The 25,205-nt window shown below is 42.1% G+C and overlaps 2 protein-coding genes across 9 annotated transcripts in view; one reads left to right on the forward strand and one right to left on the reverse strand.

Annotated features, from left to right (window-relative positions):
• Positions 1-25,205, reverse strand: part of LOC107273039 (PH and SEC7 domain-containing protein 1) — a 32,853-nt gene that overhangs the window by 3,652 nt on the left and 3,996 nt on the right. The window contains exons 2-14 of one of the 8 annotated variants that reach the window (XM_015750855.2): positions 10,529-10,595; positions 8,273-8,326; positions 5,937-6,300; positions 4,684-5,830; positions 4,348-4,586; positions 4,076-4,269; positions 3,806-3,998; positions 3,559-3,728; positions 3,256-3,472; positions 2,854-2,998; positions 2,496-2,639; positions 2,185-2,360; positions 451-2,089 (exon numbers count right to left, since the gene is read on the reverse strand). In XM_015750855.2, coding sequence (XP_015606341.1) covers positions 2,071-2,089; positions 2,185-2,360; positions 2,496-2,639; positions 2,854-2,998; positions 3,256-3,472; positions 3,559-3,728; positions 3,806-3,998; positions 4,076-4,269; positions 4,348-4,586; positions 4,684-5,830; positions 5,937-6,300; positions 8,273-8,326; positions 10,529-10,595 — 3,129 coding nt within the window. In that variant the 3' untranslated portion in view covers positions 451-2,070. Of the gene's footprint in view, positions 1-450; positions 2,361-2,495; positions 2,640-2,853; positions 2,999-3,255; positions 3,473-3,558; positions 3,729-3,805; positions 3,999-4,075; positions 4,270-4,347; positions 4,587-4,683; positions 5,831-5,936; positions 6,301-8,272; positions 8,327-10,528; positions 10,596-12,208; positions 12,352-25,205 lie in introns of those variants that run through there. The other 7 variants (XM_015750862.2, XM_015750846.2, XM_015750849.2 and 4 more) reach the window with 7 other exon arrangements.
• LOC112495143 (probable tubulin polyglutamylase TTLL9) lies at positions 17,188-18,936 on the forward strand. The gene has a single exon (XM_025090360.1). It carries the CDS (start codon positions 18,060-18,062, stop codon positions 18,660-18,662), a length of 603 nt encoding a protein of 200 aa, XP_024946128.1. The 5' UTR covers positions 17,188-18,059; the 3' UTR covers positions 18,663-18,936.

The following is a 25,205-nucleotide window of genomic DNA, read 5'->3' on the forward strand; positions in this document are numbered from 1 at the left end:
ACAGTAATAGTTATATCGCACTCGTCAAAATCCACTTTAGAAACGACTCAACCAACATGTCGCTAGAAAAATAGCTCCCTCGTGTGCTGGCTTCTTTCACGTTGGATTCATCTATCGTCAACAGAAATTTGTTGCTTGTCCAGTCTTTACTCGTATAACACATTTCGAATCGTTTCGAATTTCATTTCAATATTCACGCATCTTCACGCAATTTTTAACAATTGAAAAACATCGAAATGGCAACGGAGAAATAACAGAAAATATTTCCAGGCCTCTGATCTGCCATTCGATTAAAAAATTCTTTTCTTTCCCTCACCCAACAAACCCTCTTCGCAGCTTAATCGATTATGCATCTTTCCTACTTTCAGGTATTGGATCGCATTTATATATCACGATCCGTCAATCAATCCCTATTCACTGATACCCTGATACAGAAGAAGAGCAGTTATATATGGAAAGTAACGTACTTTATATCTCTTGTTGATTCCAAGAATCGTTAAAACCTCTGAAACAATATAATTATCAACTTAAGAAGAATTCATCCAAGATGCACTTGATTCTCGAATGACCTTAGTTGACACGCACCATTTTTTTTTTCAAGATTCATACATTCGTATTACGATAAGTTTTATATCTCCTTCGTAGCGTATAACGACGTGAGCAATGAAATCTGGTACAGTATGACGTTCAAGTTAACAAAATAAAAAAATTATATATTTGACTCTCCACAACGGAGCCCTTACACGTAATGGAATTTGTATTTAAACATCTAATAAACAATTGTATTCGTCTTAATTGAAAAACATAGATTCACGCTCAAACTCACCACAAACGAACGTAATAAAAACCCCTAATATAATTTGAAGAGAGCAGTGGTAAAGCATATATGTTATGATCGTCACGTTAACAAGGAAATGACAAAAAAAGAATGTTAATTAAGAACGCAAAAAGCATGAGTCGTAAGCCGAAGACAAGTAAATGGTACGAAGGCATCCATCGATTCGCATATTAAATAATATTCTCACATCGAGTTTGAATGCAGATGATCTGATATAGCAATGATAACGTAACAGTGGTCAATTTGTTTCCAATTTGTTGCTTAGTATTAAAAAAAAAATAATAATCACGATAAAGAAAATATCACATTTGTCCCATCTGCCACTAGTTAGATCTCATTAAACATACAGAAGTCTGTTGTTAATTGTAGAGATCACTGCGCCATTGTACTTAATCAAAACTGTACAATACAAATGATATCGCTTTATTTTCCATTGAACATTCATAATAATACATCTAGCTGCTTCATACATTTTCAACGATAAAGCCTTCGTTCAATAATTCACGTCACAATTATTTTTTATCAGTACACCTCGACGTCACGCCCAGCGAACATGCAACCGGCAATATTGCATTTTCCCTAGGCGCCATCTCACAGAATTCGACCACTGTTACTGTTATTTGCTTACTACGTAACATGCATATAACCATTGAAATTCATAGAATTATACGACGATAGACCTTTGACACTGTACCATTAATTTGTTTTAATACTCAACTGTTCTTATCTTTTCCCAAGGCACGAGCCTGATCGAGCCTTGCTAAATCTCAACACTTCGGTAAACTATTAAGTATTAGTATTAAATAATGTACAATACTATATTGTATTAGCTCTGAGCCCTGATCCACCAACCACCAGTTAATTTCGGCCACGATGGAATAGGAGTCTGAATATGCAGGCGGATGCAACAGCCGCTTTTTTCTTTCACATTTTTGGATTGACCATATAGATAAAGGTTTATCGTCATGACGACTTCGAACGATGTCGAATAAAAATAAATATCCAGATCCAACTCGGACCGAAATATGCTGTGAGCCGTAAATAAAAATCCATATATCCCATGACGATAATTGTTATTATAATCAAGGGAAAATGGAACGGATGCTGCAACGCAATATGGCAAAGCATCTAGCAGCAGCTACGTTGTATCGATTTAATTTATTTATTTTATACTTTTTTTTGGTCATTTTTCCTCCAAATGTCAGCTGATGCTTCCCGCCTACGTATGCAGGTCAGACTACACCACACATGCTGAAAAGACACCCATCACGCGTCAACCAATGTCCCCGCCGTAATCCTGACCGTTCAGAAGATTACGGTTGTAAATGGCAGCCCTGTAACTGTACCTATTTGTGGCTGGACGATCAGGAACCGGTGGTGGCACCAGAGCCACCTCCGGATTCAGCAAAGCACCACCTCCTTCATCCACCTCTCCGATACTGCTCTCTACCAAGGAAGGCTCGACCTCGGTGAAGGCTAATCTCGAACGCAGTAAGTAGGCGTACGTCTTGTATCTCTTTAACTGTGAACAATCATACAGAAAGAGTTATACAACAAGTGTCGAAAAGTATTTATTAAACCAAATGGGAACAAGGATCTTGTATGCAAATAATGGAGACCGATGGTCATTCTTGAATGGAAGATAAAGTTACAATACCTCATAGTGTAAGTAGGCGTCTTTTTCCTTATAATTCTGAACAGTCAGAGCTTTCGCGCCTCTTTCCGGCGGATGTCGCCTGTGCTCGTCCAGTTCTGCTTCCAGCCTGCTGACCCTCTCTTCGTGGTCCCGTAACTGCTCCCTCTGTGTAAGAGGATTAACCAAGGAACAAAGTCAATTAATTGACGATTTATTTGACGATCAATCGATGCTTTCCGTCGTTTCTTATTTTATTCCGGAATAAGTTCACGAGCAGGTGAAGAATGAGGATGTTAAAAAAATGAAAGAATTTCAGGGAAAAACAGTCGATTCCGTGTTAGTAAATTTGCTTCTGGGAATGCTTCGACGTAAAACTTACAGGAGGCAACTTAGTGTGGCTACATGGAAGCAGAGGCCGTTGAAATTTTCGTTGAGATCCAACCGCACCAGCGAGGGGCTGACACGAGAAACTCGCGCATACAAAATTGATGGTATCGATCCAGGATTGCAGCTCCTTCGAATCGCTGAAACGACAATGTTATTTGAATACTAATAGGTACCATTGTATTATACTATTTCAAATAAACGAATGAATAATATTATTCGTATAGATACCTTACACATATGTGCGTAATCGTGTATGTCTATGTATGTGTGTTTCAAGAGAATGAAATTTAATTATGGAATTTGCTTAATTCCTGGGGTGTAGGCGTGTTTACATATACGTACAGTACATATGTATATATTGTGATTATAAAAGAGTTTCAAAGATATCAGTTACCTTGTTTGGAAAAGATACTCGGCTTGATCGGCAGTCTGTAACCTGAAGACGTGCTGTTTCTTTGTATAGTCGGCCGCTTTGGTTGCGAGTGCATGATGGATGCGTATGGCATTGTGCAAACTGTCACTACGAAAGCCATGTTCGTCTTTGTGCAAGTATAAAACAAGTTCTCTCAATGTACAATAATACATCTTCCAACCTCGTTTCCCAAAAGGCGCTAAAATATATTAAGAAGACACTTAGAACGACGATCTTGCGTGATATCTATAACGAGGATATCGATAAATGTTAAGGAGACTGTACTTTTCTTTCCATTTGCGTCATAACAGCATTTGCGCATTACGTATCCCTTCTTGAATTCCGTAGCACCGATAACGTTTGGCACATCTAAAAATGGATTCCCAGTGCCTGACAACGCTGGACCGTCACCTTGCTGCATTACCTGAGATGCTGTCTCATCACCTTCATCATCCCTGTGTGTTACGATACACATATTTTATTATATTTCCTGTGAAGCACATCGAAAAGATACTTCATATATTTCACTTACAGTGCCCATTCCAGAGGGAATGACTTGATAGCATTATAAAGCTGTTTGAGCACCTCTCTGGGAAAGTTATCCCCATCATTGAGCTCTGACAGATTCTCTATAAATTCCGAACACGACATTTTCCTACCGATATTCTGACCATGAAGATCGGTATTGAGCAGCATTATAGCACATGTTAAGGTATGAACAGCATCTGTAAGGAAAGAGCGACGAGAATTAGAAACTGTGGTCAATATGAAATGCTTTTACGTACTAAGACAATTTGTATACCTTGAGAATTAAAGGTGCCGGGGTTACAGTCGAGATATCTCTTGGAGAAATGTACAAGAACCCGCTCTCTTTCTTGGGTTTCCCCAGTCAATGAGAACTGAGCAAGGAACTTTCTGAGGGCTACGTCCAGCGTGTCCCGTTCGAAGTTGAAATACCTCAGGTATTCTTCGGCTACGGCTCTACTGAAGTCGTTGCTGAAATTAATAGTTCTCATCAGACGTCTATTCGAAAGTACCGTTAAACGATTTACTGCCAATGTTATTGGCACATACTTTTTACTAAGATGACGGGAGACATCGGATTTCTTAAAACCATCCAAAGAGTATAGCCTTTTGGCCAGTCGAACTGCCGAGGGTAGGTCCACGGCTTTCGGACTATAATGGAAGCTGTGCAGACTCTCGATATCACTTTCTTCGTCAGCAGATTGGGGCGGCGAGGTACCACTTGGCTTTTGATCGTCGCAGGCACCCAGGTTTGGAATCTCTCTTTCGTCTTCGCTTTCCTTTAGCTCCTGCGTGAAAAAGGAAAATCTTGTGTTAATGAGAGGTAGATACTAAAAGAGAAAGATGTAGAAGCAAGTAAATGAATGCAAAAGGTAAATAATATACCTGATAACCAACAAATTCAGGCGTAACGTTGCCTGAATTCATATTAGACGCAGAACGTTGTGTAGATTGTGGCGGCGGAAGGAGTTCGGTTGTACCAGCATTCCCCCGCCGCCGTGGTTGCCTGGGGCTGGTTGTGTTTCTCGTAGTGGTGTCCTTGTCAGGACCCTTAACTTGAATCACTATTCTATGCTCACTGCTGTCTTGGCTTGCCCCATAGCCAGAGCTTTTCAGTCTCCTTTGAGGCGGTTCACTTGCTAATATTGTGGAGTCACTGTCACTGGGATCACTAACCATCATAATGTCACGCGCACTAAGTATATCCATGGTTTCTTCGTCGTTGTAATCAGGACTGGACATGTTGCTGATGGCCTCCGATTGGCTGAGGTCTCCGTTGGTAGGGTGGAAGCCAGCTGTTGAGGATCCATCTCCCGAAGGACCTAGCGGTGCGCCCGTCGCGACCGGCAGAGGGAACCTGCGGGAGCCAGAATTGGAGGACATCACGGAAGAAGAAACCGAGGTCGGGGATGCTGGGGATAGGGATCGTTGTGGACTCGTTCCCTCGGTCGAGGAACTACTAGAGGATTGGGAGGAGCTGCCATTTTGACAGCAAGAGGTTCGCTCTGACGCAGATGGCGAGCTGACGGGCGCATTGTACGTCCAAACTATTCGTTCGCTCGACACCCCTTGGCCACTGTCGGGTCGTGTGTCCAATAACGTGTTTAGGCTGGACGTGACGTCGTCATCGATATCTATGTCCACCGCGCTCATCGAGGGGTCCTTTTGGAATTGCAAATGGTCCTCCGACCGAGACGTTCGCACAAAACCACTCGAGTAGCCGAAATTAGCATTAGATTTCGTATCTCCGGAGGAGCCTTGGGTGCTTTCGCGCTTGCTAATCCCAACGGGCGAGGTACTGGCCGAGTTGGAGCCAGTCCCCTTGTACATTCGGTGACCCAGCATTTCGTTAGGACTTGTGGGTACCGAGTTATGATGGTGGTGATTGTGGTGATTATGGTGATGGTGTATATGGTGATTGTTGTACCTCAACGAGTCCACCTTTTTCTGATACTTCGGGAGGAGACCGGTGCTCTGCTGCGTTCGCGATAGGTTCAGCATAAGATCCCCGGTCATCATGTAAGCTTCGAACCTAAAATTATATCATTCATGTATCCTCTCTGAGTTCCCAATGCATTCCACTTTCTATTAGCTTCCGAAAGCTACCCTGCCTTCTGCCATCGTTCGACTGTCCCTACCTGGGAGTATTTTTCTGCCGGCTAAACTTGTCACCGGAAAGGGGTTCCCACTGTGCGCGCTCTTCCTCTTTGAAGCTGTCAACTTGCGGAAGTAGAGCCTCCAGTTCGGAGGAACCGGAAGCATCGCTGTACGAACCGTTACTTCTGGTCGCATACTGCGAGGCTCCCGTAGGACCCTGGGGTGATCCAACAGCTAAATCAGGCGATGCGGATTTCCTCTTTTCCTTTTCCTCGCAACTTCCGGACGATCTCTCCCTAGGATTGCCCTCGGAGGAGGTGGTCCGGGAGGCATTCGTAACCTCGAGATCCTCGCTCTCCTGACCAGGTGAAAGGAACCGCCTAACTCGGGCTTTTATGGCGGGATCTGTCAAAGGAAAGTACTGCCGCTTAAAAGGAGTCCAAGTTTCCCAAACTTCCTAACCTCAGCCAAAGAGAATCACTGTCGGTACACGTGTACCCGTGAAATAACAAAGTTCTTATATACTTCAGCCTCTATATTTATTCTGACACGGGAGTATTTAAAGTTTACTTCGAGTTTTATATATTTATCGAAAATAATTACTAGGGCGCCAAACTTTTCCAACATCATTAACTTTCAAAGTGGAACTCACTCGAGCAAGAACAGTACTTCGAAGGTGGAGGAGGGAAAGTTTGATTAAAACTGGTACAGAAGTGACACGTTTATTCTGGGACGTTCGAATTTATTACCAGCACGTGGTGACTTCAAAGCTGCACTAAACGTGGGATGCCAAAGAAAACGGAACGTTTTGAGGGCCACGGAGTACTTATTTTCCCCAACCGATCAAAAAAGATCCTCTCCTAGCGTGTCCTCCCATAAAAAAAAAATTGTAGCCCAAGGCGAACACGACGTAATATAATAATTTCCATAACTATACGTTAAAGACTAATTTACCTCACGTTTCAAACCTATCTATTCTAATTAAAATCGCATACTCATCCAAGCCGCCAGTTTCAGCCACTATTTCATCCGTGACTTCGCATCGAGCTTCAAATGCAAAATACGCTTAACTCAATAGCCGATTGCTCATTTGTTTTGGAATTCGTGACGGATCGCCGTCCAACGGAGTCATTCACTGATACGTCGATACACGTGCAACAATGACAATGACATCGGACAATAGAGGACTCATCTCCGTGAAGTCATCCGCGAGAACGCATCGCATCGTCGACATTATTATCAGTATCGTAACGTTTCTGTAATCGTAACGTTTCTGTAATCGCGTAAGAGGTACTCGTTCACACGCATTATCAAATGATCAAAGTAATCGAATGCAAAATAAAAACTGAATACCACGTGGAGATGGTCTGTCACATTAAATTTTCACTGCCACGTGATTTCCACTGCCTTAACATGGGCTACACAAGCGTATGCGCGAGTTATTGAGAAAAATATCAGCACCCTTTAATGAAATAAGCAATTTTTCAGTAAATAAATAAAGCAATTAGGAATTTGCAAATTTTCTGCACGAGTTACTCGGTTCGTTAGCATAGCACTGTATCTCTGATTCAACGCATGGATTATTTGGTGTTTCGAGCGTCTGCAATTTGTTAACTGGCAAAGAATTAATAATGGCTGAATAAATAATGAAATAAAAATTAACATCGGTCGCACGTTATCATTTGTGTAGTTAGAGGACAATCCAACGATACTCCACGGAATGATGAACTGTCATTCCGTCCGGATGTCCGTTGATATTTGCGACACTCGAAATTGATAACGGTTCCGAGAAATATACTGTTTTTAAACACGAGCGATAAAATCGCGAATTCAAATATAATTCAGTTAGGAATTTACGAAATAACTCGCAAGTCATTCGCCGAATAAAGCGATAACTGGTTCTAGATCTCGAAACGATATATGCTTATGGGCGATATCGTGAGATCGATAATCATCAGATAGTACACCAACAATCCTATCCGATTATCGAACTCGCTAATGAAACGTGTCCATAATCCACGCCAACACGTACACCAAGAATCCGTTCCATAATGTTCATTCACGAAAGACGTATGCGACCCGCGAGTAAATGTCAAATGCGAATATATTTTTTCGCAAAATCTAAAGGCTTCACCTTTATGTTAGAAAAAGGGAAATAGAGTAAACGATACTACAAGTGCCGAACGAATCGTCGCCATAACCCAAGGAGACACACCCCACGTGAGAATCTTTCCAAAAAGGTCCCATCGATGTATATGCCTTTAATAAATTCCAAATCACACGATCTACACTGAATGGAACGTTAAGTGAATAATATTAAAAGCGCGAGTAGTCAGACTCGTCAGTATCAGCGATGAGAGGCCTCGGACTTACTTACCCCTTCGTAGCTTTAGGGTAACTGGATCTGACGAGAGCCGGAGACATTTTAGTACTGAAACAGAAACAGAGAGATGCATTTGTGGGAGAAGCGAGTCAGCCTCGAGTGGGTAGGTTTGTCAGAATGGGAGTTACGTGGGCCGGGGCCTATAAGCATATATACAGCATGCCTTTGCTACATATGTGGAAGGAAAGTGAAGTTAACGAGTGGCACGTTGTGCTAGGTTACGGAAGGTTCCTTCGTGTGTTCCATAGGTTTCGAGACAAAGATACAGTTATGCTGCAGAATTTATCTAAATGGTATAAAATTGTGAAAACCAGATGAACGTGATGTTTGATTGAATTTTTATTTATCAAACTTTCGAATTTATATCGAGATCTTGGATTCATCTAAAAATGCAATGGTTACGTTATTTGTGACCGATGATAAAGTTTTTTTAATCCATATTTCGTGTATTTCTAGAATATTGCCAAATTTTCGAGTTAAACCTATTGGTGTCATCCTGGGCTTTAAAGAATGTGATCAATGGCTATTATACAACGTAAGCTGACTCACGGTGCCGATATTACCTGTTATATATGTTTACCTGCGGTGCACATGAGATTCTTTTGGAAACACGTGCTTAGTGTGGGATCGATAATGACAATTTATCTATGTATAATGAAAAGATCAATTTATACAGTGCTGCTTGCTCTGTTTATTGTTCAAGAAAACGTCAACTCTTTTTTGAAGTGCTGCAACCTCTATTATTCGATAGTCATTTAATAACATTAATACGTTTAATTATGTACTCTTACATATTATATTTTCAGTAGTGTTGTCCAACTCGATTTCAATTGCCATTATGCACGCGGTGAAATCAATACGGTGCACGTCGATTTACATGTAATTGTGGGAAACCAAATTTTCGGGTGAACGACGTTGACAAATTACAAAATTGACGGCTGACAATGACAACTGACGGGGAAATGATGAGGTTAAAAGGAAAAAATTTAAGGATCATTCACGCGACGCTCTCATTTTGTCAAATTACATTTACGTACGTCATCCGCCTCGTAAAGCACATTGGAAGATTAGACGAGATAACAATTCGAAAATAAGATAAGATAACAATGTTTCCGCAAATCATAGAAAGTTTCCTAAATTCATCATTTTTCCTATCGCGACGATTCGCCTCACAAACTCTCCATACACATTTCCCCAATGAATGTACCTAACCTATTTACCTGTCAATATTTCAATCTCACTTAAGCTAACAAAACTTTTGTACGGCAAGAAATTTTCTACCATTGTCTTCTCTACCCCCCGTAGTCTCACGGAATATAATAAAAGAGAACAGAAGATTCCAAACTTCACTCGCTTCGTTTATCTCAGTCATTTCGATACGTCAGTCTGCATCAGAGACACGTAAGTCCAGCTTCTCAGAACTGCAGCTCCTTTTATCTTGCTTTTCTATGAGAATTTGTGTATTCCTGTATGCACTTTGAGCTGTGCTATTGGTCGAAGAAGAAACGTATTCCATACTTTTTAAAATTGATGTAATCTATAATACTATACCTAGTCAATTTAAATATCAGTCGCTTGCACGGCGATCGAAATAAATAACGTCATATCGTCACGTGCATATATGTATATAGGTATACAACACGTGTTAGCTGGAACGTATGCCTAAAACTTTTTCTGGTAGCAATGCTTCATATGGAACGACCAGTAAAGCTGGGAAGCGGATCGAGACATAAATATCATCTCCCTGTCGATAGTGGCAGCCGAAAACTTCGCAGGTTTATCAAAAATATAACGGGGATAATGAAATTCATATACGTATATGATAAAGAATACAATGCTTAATTCATGATTATACGAAAGAATTGATGAATATTGGAAATAATCATTTCTTCTCACCCTCGGTGTTAATATTCAAGTGTTATCCCGTAAATTAGTACGTAGAGGCAAAGTATAAGGAATTATCACAGAGCTCGTGTCAATATTTCAAATAATTTCATAGATAAATCATCACAGTGAATAACACAAGTAAAATTGACGTGTGTCAAATAAAAATTAAAATTTTCATAAGAATCGAATATGAAAAATGACGTAACAACTGACAATGAAGTCAAAGTTATCGAACTCGCTATCAAAGTTATTAACCGATGACATATACTCTGCGCATGTGCAAATAAATTAAATTTGACCTACGATATAAAAATGCTAACTGGGATATAACTGGGCGATTTCAGTCAATAGAATCACTGTTACCTTCTTTAGTACTAAATCGGTTGACGTCGACTTCATTCACCCTGAGTATAACGTCACCGGCCTCGACCTGCAAAAGAAGAAAAGAAGAAGTTTGATGAGATCCAGTAGATCCACAATAACAAGTCGACCGATAATCCAATGCATTTGAGTATGCGTAAGTACTTGGAGCGAATGTAGACATCAGAGAGAGAGAGGGGGGGGAGAAGAAGGGGAAGAGAAAGAAGATAACTAGCTGATTTAATTCCAACTAAGTTAATTTCAAGTTGTTAATCTGCGTATACATATAAACATAATATATGTAAATTTCAAAACAAGATCCCCAGATGCAGAACTTATGAATTTTTTAATCGGCCACTGATGGCAACGCCTAAACAATTTCACTTCCGACTGGCAAATGAGATTTTTCATGCGCCGTGGGCAAGAAGGAAATATCATAAATTTATTTTCAAACGTTCACCGTTCTTATACGTTTCCAATAACTTTGGTCTTTTCACATAAATACAAAGCTTGCTCAATATATACAAGATATGTACCTCGGATCCAACCGTTCACTCCACGAGGAGCCATACACGTATTACGTATACCTGTAACTCCTCTAGTAGATGGAAACAACACATGTTCTACTAGGTAGAAATATCATTGTCAAAGACATTCTACTTCGACAGAACGATTTGTGCTTCTCTCAGGCGTATACTGGTACAAAAATGGTATATACCATGTGTTTACCCACAAGATGATTATTTGACATATACTGTGATTATTTCTGGAAAACCCAAAACGATTAAGTTGATCCTGCAATTTAACCATTTATAACTTGTACATTGGGCTATTTCCCCAGTGTCCAGAACCCACTGCATTGGAAGTAACCTCTGTCCCTTATTGGATCTGGCTTGGTTGAGAATGGGGATCGATGTAACGGATTTCATCAAACGGGGTCACGCAAAATCAAGAGAGTTTATATATCCCCTCGAGTAAATAGGGAGATTTGTAACTGCCACAACAGCCACGTGTAATATCCAGTCTGAAATATACGTCGTGCGGTGCGCCATCCGATGATGCCCGAGCCACGTTCATTCGAGATCACAGGACATGGATGTTTAATCGGAAACATTGAAAGGTCGCAATCTCCGTTCTACTGTTCTTCATTAGGTCCTGATATATAATTTTAGTTAAAAAAAAAAAAACATTTCAACCAACAAGTTACTTAAATTCTGTAACCCATTTCATACAGCGGTTGACTGCAACCCTCCAGTCTTTATTGTATACATCGTTACACGGCATTATATCGATCTCCCACCCAGTACGAAATCATGGGTGGGGAATACGCAGGTCCTGCAAAATTATGTTACAGCACCTTCCCTCGTCTGAAGCGAAAATGCATATGGCGCCTGAATACTACCAATGATCTACTCCGCGATCCAGAACCGTAAATGCTTCCAAGGGTAGATTCGACAAGTAAATATAATTTTCCTTCTTCACTAATTTATCATTCTTACCCCCCGAAGGGAAATCAACTGACTGCCAGTGATTGGCAGTACAGATCCTACCAAGATATTTATTTTGCATGGAATCCTTTGTACCCGTGCAGCAAAATCGACTAGAATCTTGCAAGAGACTCTAAGTATAAGATGCACTGTGACAATAAAAAATAAAACCGTAGAACACGACTACTGAATTTACCTGATAAAGGGGGGTATACGTTACGCAATCGAGGCTCTCACCCCCACAGTAAGTCAGCAATTCACGCAGAGGACAGCAGCCCAAGCAATTTTTAAAAAGGGTCATCTGCACGGCAATTCTGAACCGGATGGTAAAGTGTGTATCGGACAGATCAGTAAAGTACGACTGATGGCCAACACGAAATTCACAGGAGGGTCGGTCGTAGTTGGCGACAGTTACCAGTAGTATTTTCGTCCGAGCGACATTGACTTTGTGGAAGCAATTTAGACGTAGATATTTTCGTACCAGGCTAGATGCAGCCAAGTGCAGTCACTTGGGATACTTTCCTTATTGTATCTGCGTTACCGCAACAGGAGTAAGAAGCAGCGGGTGTTTACATGGTAAAAATTTAACGGAACGACGTAAACGTGACGTAACGATATAGGCGATGATCGAAAGTGAAAATGCAACGTATTTATTAAATTCTCATATTATGATCAAATTTAATTTAATCTGAACGGTATACTAACTTTACCAGCCGGCACTGTTACATGCTGCGTTCTTTCAATTTAACGACCCAGGACAGCAGCAACGGTGCGGTACTATGTTTTATGCAAACGAGTGCAGACTATCTGTATCATTACCGACTAATTAAATCAATCGGAGGTCATGTGACGTAGCTCCTACAGCAATACGATGCAAACCCGTGGCCACGTCGGAAACGACGTTTTCGCTGAGTAGACGCGAAGTGATAAAGAAACTGGAACCCGTTTGTAATCAGCCGGTATACAGATAGGATTGAACAGGGACCGGTTTAACATGGAAATTTGCGAATAACAGTTTCTTTTTTTTCTTCTTCTGTAATTCACTGAAATTATCAATTTCATCATTTATTGATTAAGAGAGAATCGGTGCTCATTGATTCCTTTATTTGAGATAATTTTATAATGTACGTTCAGAAGGTAAAGTTTGCATTGTTAATTACATGACGTAACGAGCTCACCATTACTGCTCTGGTTCAAGGTCCTATCTAAAACGAGACCTTCTCGAGCGATTCTCCCTACGCACATAATGGGACAGGAGTGAAATGAGGACGTGCCGTATAACGTAACTGGACACCGCGCTCTTCGCGTAACTCGACGCGTTACGAACTAACTACCTACTTCCGACCGTTAACCGATTCCGGAGCAAGTGCCACACCGGTGTCTTTTCATAATCGGGCTTGATAAGGCTGCTACACTGGCTGACAGTTGATCAGCTGAGAGATTAAGAATTCCATAACGTCAGGTTGTACCTTGCCGATGTATCTCAGAGACAAAAAGAGAAAGTCTGATGAGGTGGAAAGAGAAACTGTAGAAATTGCAACCTCGATGCACATCGACAAAAACCGAGGGACTCATTACGCTTTTCGTATTTCTTCCTTTAGCTTTGTACATTCAAAGGACGGATGGGTAGGCCCTGTGTATATTATAGTTTTCAGCCTCCCAGAAGCCTTGCCAGAGTCTGCGCTGAATTTTCGGTCGGCGAGCGAATCGATTCTGCCTCAAGTATATAGCCGCATATATATCTACATTGTTTACCTGCTCAAAAATGAACTATAAAAAAAGGAATATGAAGAAAGTCAACGTTAACAGAACATTACGTTACATTCAAGGCAGCTGCAAGTAGTTTCCCGTGGAGACGTGCGTTAAAGGATATAGGGCTCCCCTTTCACGAATCAGAAAGGAGCATTGTCGGACGTGTGTACTTGCGTGTACAAGTAAAAATAGCGCTGGGTGGTTAAGCGGTACTGAAAAAAAAAAAGTAACTAATGAACATCGCCGTTCATAGTGAGATCTATCGATGATATCGATCAATTGGTAGAAAAATGTCTATAATGATGAACGCCGAAGTCTCGCTTGTGCATATTGAAAAGAAACTATAGAGAACTTGCAAAATGTATTTGAGGAATATATACGCTGCGTTTTCTTTGTAAATTATTTTTTTCAAGCTAATGAAAAAATTATGATCCTACCTTAAGTGTGTCATGCTCCGACGCAGTGCTACTGTCGTTTCGAGCGCCGTGTGAGTCATCGAAATTAGTTTCGAGTCAGGGTTCACGTGCCTTGGAAGAAAAGGAAAAAGGAGACACGTAGAGGCCTGACACGCCACTTGTAAGCGCCATTGACAAAAAGCATGACATGTCATTCCTGTCACGCGAAGAAGTCTTATGCACGTGGCGAATGATGCACGCGCGTATTGATTGTATATATATATTTATCAACCACGCGTTATACTACGCGACCCGCGTATTTTCTACCGAGCACCAGCAAAAGTCCCATAACGAAGCTAATAGTCACGCTAGGGACAAAGACACGTGGGTGGAAAAGAGTAGCTATTTATATCGCATTATCGCCCACCACTTGCTCCTGTCAAGACTTCAAAGTCACTGTCGCCTGGCGCGCAGCAGGTACAGTCCAGTCACTGTAAAAGAAACGTACATTCCTGCCGATTTGATTTCCATGATTTCCAAGAGCAAGGAGGATGACAATGAATGCGCCAGGAACATCACCAGGTAGAAACTACAGATAGATCACTTGTACAAGGCAATGTCAAGGAATGACTAGTCAATAGCACATCCTGCTTTTCAGCCACTCGCTAAACAGAACGAAGGAAGCATGAAATTCCAAAGGAAACGCGACGTCTTCATTCGCGAGATCACTCAATTTCGCGCTGGCTTTGACGTGGCGGAAAAGTGTCTTTCGCGAAGTACAACGAATAATTGAATACAGGATGAAAATGCGTACATCACAAAAGTACCCAAACATGAAACTCAAAGTTTTCAAGGGATTCAAAGGTTAGAGGATATGGGATTTACGCATCGATTACTTGTATACCATACAGACTGTGTATAGTAAGGAATTGAAGCGCGCTATTGAATCCCATAAAGAAATATGGTATACTTTAATGCCAAAAGCTGAGCTTAACGGGATCTCACGATTAATGTGCAATTGAGATACGAGTGGAGGGGAGCTCTTATTGCCATCTCCACGTACTGCGCTCGTATCATGGACTTTAGATATTTCACCTGAAACTCATAGGGAATTCGGGAGCGTCTCCTGACGTGTAACTTTTTCCGTAGAACTTTTTATGGATGCCTTGAGGGCGCAGACGACAAGAGGTCTGGAGGATGCTTCTCTGGGTGTAAGTTGGCAGGCAAACGGCCCTTCAAGCTGAAAACCTTCGACACAATAGAGCCCCCTCGTCGGCGTAAGCCTGATGGCTGAATCTATCATGCATGCAACGTACATCCGGACCTGTACATGCATTACCGTTAGGTACACCTTACATCTGATGTCCCTAAAGCGCCTGCCGATACCATTGTCACACCCCGGGATGCGGGAGGGAGGGGTATGAAGCTCGACTTAAAGCCCGGTACTCGTATGAAAAAATGATTAGAGTGTACACCGACATTAGCACAGCCTTTGGCAAGAATGCAATAGGCAAAGTTTGTGTATCCACAATACGTATCTAGTGCTCGAAAGTCTCTTGGAAGATTGAACAATGCATCCGATCGGAGACACGAGCTTCGATTGTTTCGGAAGATTTTCAAGCTGCCAAAACGTCAGGGAGTCCCATCGATAGTTTCAAAAGAATACAAACAGCCTGGGAGATTGTTTTTGTATCACGAGAAATAATGATGAGCCAACGCGAAATTGGTACTCCGATAAAGTCATGCGCTACTTCGCCAATGAAATCAAAGAAACGTAATGGCTCCAAGTACGATAAAGGTGGGGTGATAAAGTTTCGATGTGACTTTCCCACCGGTACGCAGGTTAAGGCGATGTTGGCGAGAGGATGGCTGCAGGTAATCTACACGTGCCAGGTTAAAGTATGAAAATTATTATCGCGTAGATCGTTATCGTAAAATGTAAAGGTAACAGCCGAGGGTGATACCAGCTGGCACTTATGGTGGTGCGAAACGTGTGACGTTCGCCAGGCGCTCGATACCAAGCTGCATCCATATCAGAAGATACCACACTTCCGTAACCACTACGAGCTCACTAGGAAGAATTATCTCTGTCGTAATTTAAAGCGCTACAGAAAGCTCCTACTAAAAATTGGTAAAACGGAGGAGGCAAAGCTCTGCGACTCGATGCCAATTACGTTCGAGCTACCGAGCGAGTATCGCATGTTCATCGAAGAGTATCACAAGCTCGGCGGTACGTGGATCGTGAAGCCCGCAGGTAGGTCTCAGGGACGTGGAATATTTCTCTTTCGGAAGCTCAAGGATCTCGTCGACTGGAGGAACAAGGAGTTTGCGCAACAAGTAGACGGCGACGGGAGCGCCGAGACTTTCGTAGTCCAGAAATACGTGGACGACCCTTACCTGCTGGCAGGCAAGTTTCTTTGGGAAGTAACTGAGACTTCACCAGATACATGACGTTTCGATACGTGATAGTCGCACGGTAGAGGTTAGGTTAGATTAAAACGTTCTTTCTCTCTCGTGTCAGGTCGGAAGTTCGATCTACGAATCTACGTGCTGGTTACGTCCTTTCAACCGTTAAAAGTATGGCTGGCGAGGGAGGGCTTTGCTCGTTTATCCGGGGAATTGTTTTCGCTCGAGAGAATCAACGACACCAGGGTGCACCTCACCAATATGGCTATTCAACTGAAAATAGAATCCAGCCCCAATGCCGAGGGTCCAACGAGAGCGCAAGTTAAACATGGCTGTAAATGGGGTCTACTGAAAATTAGAGAGTACTTGACTGCACGGCACGGAGTCCCTGTGGTTGACACCTTGCTACAACGCATTTCTGGTATATCAAAGACTCGCACTCGGTACAGCTCGCTAGGTTAGAGACTCTGGCTTTAACGTTAATGAACAATCTATCGCGGTTAACACTGCGCGGGACGGGGAAGGTGGAGCTGATAGAAATTTCAACCCCCCCGGTTGGTATCACTCGATCGTAAAATTGCTTAAAAATCATTTGCCACTGCCCCTTGGGCTTGACTGATTGAATGAAGCATGAGCATCGATTGGTAATAAACCACCTCCATTTCGAGTAATATAAACTATCTTTCTGAAACTGGGTGCCTGTGCGTGTATCCATAAATTCTAACGACCCAATCTAATACAAGCATTGCTAACAAATGGCCCTGCTCGCCAGATTGTTATTCTCTTGCCCGGGGAACAGTTACGGATAGGCAAAGTTCTCGAAGTGCCACGTTAAATGAAATTACGCACCGAGCCAATTTTGGATGTCATGTTGGTAACAATGGATCGTTATATAAGAGATACCCCAAAAGCCTCTGTAATGATTTTGCATTTACCGGCGACTTTAACACGAGATAGAAACTGAAGTTACTTTCTAATTAGTTGCCCATAAGTTTTCACTCGATTGACAAGTTTTTCCGACGATTTTCCGATTGGCCAATCTAGAGGACAGAGAGTCACTCGGAAACTCGAAGAACTTCCTACTGGTTCCGATACGCGAAAATCCCAGTATAAAATTGACGAGGCTGTACACAATGTAAAACAATCGTAGTGGGATGGCTATACCAACCCGTTCACCAAGATGGGCGTGTACCGAGTTCGCTGATTGCAGAGTCGGGATACTTTGCCAGAGATACGAGCCTGACAATCGCCATTAATTCAGTGCTATGATATTCCGATCACGTAACCTTTGGTTCAACAACTGATGGGAGTTACGTGCCATTAACCTCACGGGTTCAAATCGTTATAGAGAATTGCACAAGAGTCTTAACTTCGAGGTCGCATGCGTTTATTAGCATATCTGGCAATATCAAGTTACAGGCGTTTTGTATACAGATAAAGAAAGGTGAAATCCGTACAAGCATTTACCTTCCCGTGTTACGTTTAGGTGTCATCATGGGGAGTCTGCATGCGGTCCAACCAGTAATAATGCAAGGAAGAAACTCCTTCGAGCTCTACGGTTACGATATTCTCATTGACGAAGCCTTGACTCCTTGGTTACTCGAGGTGAACGCCTCGCCATCCTTGACCGCCACAGACGCTGAAGATCATCGATTAAAATTCGATATGCTCGACGACCTCCTGACGATTTTAGACTTCGAGGGATACCTGACAGGTCGAGAGACTAGAATCGGTGGATTCGATCTTCTCTGGGACGATGGACCCATATGGATATCATATCCCAGTATCTCAAAGATATCTACCAAAGGAACAAACTCTCTCGCCGGTACGAAGAGACTGAACATATTCCTGGGAGCCCGTAACGATCGTGTCCGGCAACTTCAGCAGCTTCGATGCTCACGGCTGAAAAGCTGGATAGCAACAAGAAGTCATTCCCAAGAGCGATCGATGGGAAACGGACTTCTGCATCAGGAACCACAGGTACGTTTACTAATGGCGGGATATATAAAAAGAAAGCCATGTAAAACCAAAGCGGTCGGAGTTTTATATACAGTTCGGGGCAACTGTTACAGCACTTGTGTACCTAGGTATATTTAGGTATTTTTTTTTTATTTTTTTTTAGTAGCGTAAACTATTCCAGGGATCTCGCGGTGTTCAATTTCATCCGTAGCAGCAGCTGCCTGAGACTAACAAGCACAAATTAGATGGGCGAAGCTGTTGGCTGCAGGTTGCCAGGATACGCACATGCATATTCATGCATACGAAGTACACTACTCCGTCCGAAACGTCGCTCGGTTCGTTCTACTTCCGTGCGCTTCTCTTTTGAATCTTCAAGTTTCCTCGCGCGCTACGACCACCGTCGTCACTTGGAAACTAATTCGAGCCGAGCATCGAACTAAATTCCCGAAGCGTATATCCTGCCTGCTGTGTGTTCTCGGCATATACTGCAAGTTCAAAAACCCTGCAACGCCCAAGGGTCGAGGGATCGATCGAAGTAGTTGCAAATGTAAATTTAGAAGGCATTGTTCCAAAAGTCATTCGCTGTCGACCGAGCGGCACGAGATAGAATGCGTTCGGCCAGAGACCGTTGAAATAATTGTGCGTGGGTGTATATTAAGAGCTGTAAATTAGGAACAATTAGCGAGGACACTCGAGGGAACAGAAATTGCTGTGAGACACGAAAAATATACTGCGGAACCTGCTAGCTCATCCTCAAGGCTCGTGCAGTCTTCTTGCACTCTTTTAGCAAATACTAAATATAGCGAGAGGGTCAGATAACTTTGTACATACGTGTATCACCCTGACACGATATACACGGCAACTCAACCGAACGTACTTCGCTGTCCTTTCGTACCGGTAAACAGACCGCGTGCAGGGACACTCGATATGCATACGTAACCTGCCTACGATAGAGGAAGACTTTCATTAGGAAAATTATAAAGCATCCAGTATACAATGGAAAGAACAGCGTCGCGACGGATGACGAAAAATATTCACGTCACGATGGTGGGAGGGGGTGGTGTATCGAGACCTTTCAAGTGCTCCTGAATGACGTAATGAAAATTTCAATATCCCGAAATTTCATCCAACAGGATTATTCGTTCAAGTGGTCGAACTTTCATTGTGGGATAAACGTAATCGGTAAATGGTAGGTAAGGCTAGGTAGCTAGCTATAGCTAGGCAACACGTTACCTATGCACGGGAGATTGCACGTAACAAGGGTTAACTTTATGCACTCGATCTACTGATAAGTATCGAGATTGATTCGTGCCATTAGAGGCACATAATGGCAAAGCGGCGTCCCGACGTCGGGCGTCGCCGTCACACGTCTCAAGTAGCCAAGTATACTGCTTTTCCTCTGCATTCTCAGCCTCAGGCTGCCCTCAGAGAACAAAATCGATATCCACTCCACCCGTGACAAAAACAACGGACCACCCTGCAAAGCTTCGGAAAGAAATCGTCACAGAGGCAACTTTGAACTAGGGTCAGCGAGCAAAGATGATCTGTCTAGGTAGAAGGTACATTCCACATAGTGTTACTGAGAAATATCACAAGGGTCCGTACAGAACTGGACCAAATTTAGAAGGAATCAAAGAACGAATGAGTGCAATAAAGAAGCTGATTATCTGAAAAGGAAGAAAAATCACTCCTGAGGAATCTACTATCATACAGGACCTACGCCCTCTCTTTTCAACGCCTTCTTCAAATTGGAATCTATTCCTCTCGTGAAATCTGCTAACGTGGCTTCAAGTTATCGTATCAAAAGACGCCAAGGATCCAAATACACCCTTAGAACATCTCTTGGCGTTCACACAAATTATCCGATTATCCAAGTGTATTGAAATCATCGAAGCGGATCCTGAGGGTTCAAAATTGACGTATATATTATCACGTACGTTTATGCAACAGTGTGCAGAACACGGTGCAACCGAGCGGAAATCGTATACGGCGTTCGGTAGCTATACAGTAGATTTCTAGTGGTATCACCGAGTATATGAGAAACGAGCCAATGGGCACGGCTAAAGGTTTCACTTTGGAGGAGAATTCTTTTGGGAACAAAGTGACGGTACCGTGCAAACCTTTCTTGCACGTACATTGCGACTACACGTGGATACATAATAAGTGCAGTACATATGTACCTCCCTGTCTAGCATCCTATCACATCCAACCCACTTAGACGCACTATATACATACCTATACGTATATGCTATACAGCTGTGATACCCGTCTGTATTCGCACCAGCCAGCTCGATATCACCTGAGTTAGCCGCGCCCATTTCTGAGCTTTTACAGCGTGGCTGCATTAACGAAACCGGTAAAGAGGGAGGTGACTATTATCATCACCATATACAGGTAAAAATAATGTAACACAGTTTAGTCTGTAAGGTTAAGGTTGAAGTAGTAACCAGAAGGTTTCCGATCAATTCTTCCTGATCCGTCAATTCTCCTTTATTTTTCTATACAAGCTCTACAATCCCAATCGCAACTTCCTGGAACACAAGAACTTGTCACGCGACATAGGGTTAAAGGCTTTATACCGAAGCTTTTAACCTTTCAAACATTTTACACAGTATTCACGCGAACCACAGAGCACATTCTCGACGTCGCTCAAACCTTTTTAATTTATCGCGCGTTCGGTAAGTTGGGCGACCTCCACTTAAAGACACGCGCCTAGAAAAGTACATCAAATAGCGGTGCAGTAAACGGTCATATATCACAGTCCAAGTGCGGGTCCTATTACGTGAAATTTACATGGGTACTAACGCTTACGTTAGACGGCAGTAAAGACGGTAATCACGAGTCTAGGCAGGGCTACGAAAGTAAAGAGGGAGAAGGCGACAGAGCTCCTGGCGGCTTGTACTTATTTTCCACTCGCCAGTAGACACGGGATACGAAGGTTTTAAACTAAAATACAATTACGAGGATAAGTAACATTGAGGTCGGAAAGGACGAATACTATCCCGAGTATAAGGAGGGATCAGGCACAGTATTGAATAGGTGCGTGAATATCTTCTTGGGGTATCTTGAAACGACTCCTGGGTAGTAGTGTCACCGATTATTTTTGGGGATTCTCGTAGGTCTTCAAGCTCGTTAACGTATATGGTGACGAGGTTGAGACCGAGTAAAAAAAAAGTAAAAAAAAATTAGTCGAGGGTACTGGGGACGACGTGTATCTCATGAAAGTAGCTAAATAGGTCGCAGCTGGTCTCGTATACCGAGTGAACTAAAATGGCACGAACCAGACAAAGTCTAACGTTCGAAATTGTCTGCACGGGGTCCAATTTCTTCCCGCTCCTCTATATCGCACGGGTCACGGTTTAATTAATCCTTAATTGCCAGGCTGCCTCTCCATGAAACTTCCCATAGACTCGGGATCGCGAAACACTCTATAACTACCCTCGAGGATATACCGAGGTAGGAGAATATAAAGTTTAATCCACCTGCGACACTTCTCTCTGATAAATTAAACGTTATCTGCATAAATGTCATCGGCCTAATAAAGCAGTTTAATTGAAATTACCCCCGTTCACTGAGAGATCACGAGTCGTAGAGTTCACTGCTGTCCCAGTGGTAGCTGACCGATCGCAAAAGCAAGATCAGTTGACACAGGGAGTAGAGAGGAAAAATGACGAAGGAGACAAGGAAGGAGTAAGGGGGAAATTGGAACGCAAGGAATTCGTGTCATGGAAATATAAGTTACGGGAATGCGTTACTTAGCGCACCCTCCCGTAAATCCCCGAGGCGTGTACCTGCCGCGAGGAGTGACTACAGTGGATCCAACACTGGAGTGGCTCGGGTTTCTAGCCGTTACCGAGATTCGTGGCAGTAGCCCTAGGTACTACATAGTTACGTACGGTGTGTGCGATACTATATACCCGTGGATAAACATTGCACTGCGAACCGTACATTCAATCGCTATCCTTGGGCCGATAACACATCCAATTTCCCCAGCAGGGTACATACCGTCAAAAGAGAGAATAACAAACGTGCCGATGGTGCTGGTGGCGATGCCGGTGGGGTATAGGATTTCAGCTTTGGTTTCGAAATGGGTGGAGTGTTACGCCTAGGGTTGTCTATACCGATAAGGTCAGTCAGGATACGACTTTGTAACAGGTCCGGCATGTTTGTCCCTCTCACAAGGTGCTCACGGGAGACAGTCATATTTATTTTTCTCATAGACAGAAGGGATCTTCATTGCGAGCAACACGGAAAATATATACTGAGGTAACGTTGCGATCAGTCCTGACTTATCACAATCGCCTGACCGTGAATCGTGAATCACTGCAGGCCCGTGGGTAATAGACGGGTGGAAATCAACTCAGCATATTTCAGAGACGATGGAGGGATAGGAACGGTAGCTGTCTTATCGGATAGGATAGTCGTCGTGCTTTACGAGTCTACGTTCGAGATGCAATTTATTGGTTTATGTAGTGCAAGATGCATCAGATAGTCACCCGTCTATCGTCAGCATGAATATGTTACAAGGATACCGGAGTAGAAGGTACGAATGAGTAATGCAATCGAACTTGGTGAAACGTGACATATGATTTTTATAGACGCAAAGCAAACTCGCGTTATTTCGAATTTATATGATTTGCTTCGTGGAAGAGAGTTACGGTAAGTTTCATCAGGACCCACGATTCTATATAGATTCAAGATCAATGACGGATCGATTGACGTTAAGTATAGAGAATTGGCGATGGGAAAGGTGCTCGTATTTCCACAAAAACCACGCTTTATACCAATCACAAAAAAAGGTTGTGATACGTATATAATATGACGTAGGTTATCTTAATTTCAGTATTGAACAGTTATGGCTTTTTCGTCCAACGTTGGAGTACTTGCGTTATTTCACGTGCAAAAACATTGATCGCTTACACGCTCTTTACTGATAATGCAGAAATGATGTACCTGGCGTTACAAAGAATCGTAGGAACTTGTTACTGCGTCGTCTTTTAATTAGTCTTACGCAATCCGATTATATAACTCGAGGAATCAAAAGGGAAGTCGCCCGAGAGAACGCCCGAGAGAAAACGACGAAGGAGTCATGATGTCAGGGTGTAAAAATACGTGTTGGCATAACCCATCAAAAATCACAAGATGACATTCCTACGTGCATGCACCGTGCGTCGATGATTCATCCCGAGATTATTTGGTTCGTTCCACATACGCATTTAGCATCCATTCTAAAGAGCTTTTTTACAAAATATCTCTATAACCGCACTCTTCTTGTAGCATTGGAGAAAATATTTTTCTGCTTTCAAATGGCCGGGTGCATCGAATGCACTTAGAGACCAATAGAACAGTCGATGTGTTAATGATTCGATTTACGGCAGACTCGGCGCATTGGGAATTCCTTAGGAACGAGACCGGCAAATTAGTCTACTAACCAACGCGTCAAATATTTACCTTCGCTTAGTAGCTAAAAGTTAAAGCAACATGGTGCGCCAGGTTTACGCGTGTCTGGTTAACTGCTTTCGGTCTGTCTAATGAGAAATAAATAATAAAGTACACAGGGATCATTTTAAAAATACAGTTACTCCGTGTACAATGAGAATCGTACAAAATCTTTAATGCAATCAGTGAAATTAAAGAATCTATAAATGATGACAGGTACAGTCTGAGAAAAAAATTGGACGCATTCGAGAGATTATTGAAAAAAAAAATACTGCAGCGAAAAATGGTAATCTGGCAATATGGGATGGGATTAATTAATATACCGAAACACCATGGCAACTAGGACGCTAGTGTATTGAAAGTTTCAAAGTAAGATCTTGCGGATTGGAATTTCTCTCGCAAAACTTGAAAACTTTTACTGTAAAGCCTCAGCCCGTAATGTCCCATCTCGTTAGACTTCACTTTGAGCTAATACGTTTATATCAAAGTATGGACGCGTCTATCGGAAAGGATGATAATCATGAAGACGAATATCTGATAACATCAATGGAGAATTTAAAAGTAATAAAAAATTGTCCATTCAAGCCATCCAATTTTCCAAGACTTTTTCATCCGTAAAAATTCTAAGCTATGTGAACTTGGCACCCGACTTTGGAAAATCAAATTTTTTTTTATAGACTTATAGATTTAGGTATGTAGTTGGTTGTAGTACCAATTTTTTCGTTTGTAGTAGATCCAAAAAAAAGTTATAGCATCATAAAGAAAGCCCATCCACCGACTTTGAAAAAAATAAAATCTAATCACTGATTCCTGCAGAGAATCGTTTGTAGTTGATTGTAGTGAAAGAATTTCCGTTTGTAGTAGCATAGAAAGAAAGTTAGAATTTTTTTTTTTTCAAGTTATTTGTAGTCGTATATAAGTAGGAGCTTTGTTTTGTTTGTAGTTGCTTGTAGTAACGTCTATTTCGTTTGTAGTAGCTTTGTTTCGTTTGTAGTTGTTTGTAGTAACGTCTATTTTGTTTGTAATAGCTTCGTTTCGTTTGTAGTTGTTTGTAATGACATTTTTTTGTTTGTAGTTACTACAAACAACTACAAACAAAACAAAGCTACTACAAACGAAATAGACGTTACTACAAGCAACTACAAACAAAACAAAGCTCCTACTTATATACGACTACAAATAACTTGAAAAAAAAAAAATTCTAACTTTCTTTCTATGCTACTACAAACGGAAATTCTTTCA

This window comes from Cephus cinctus, unplaced genomic scaffold, assembly GCF_000341935.2.
Source record: "Cephus cinctus unplaced genomic scaffold, Ccin1 Ccin1_scaffold0087, whole genome shotgun sequence".
NCBI classification, from domain to species: Eukaryota; Metazoa; Arthropoda; class Insecta; order Hymenoptera; family Cephidae; genus Cephus; species Cephus cinctus.

What these genes read in the sequence shown, in the direction of transcription:
- LOC112495143 (XM_025090360.1), top strand. Translation starts at nt 18,060, where the DNA reads ATGGGGAGTCTGCATGCGGTCCAACCAGTAATAATGCAAGGAAGAAAC.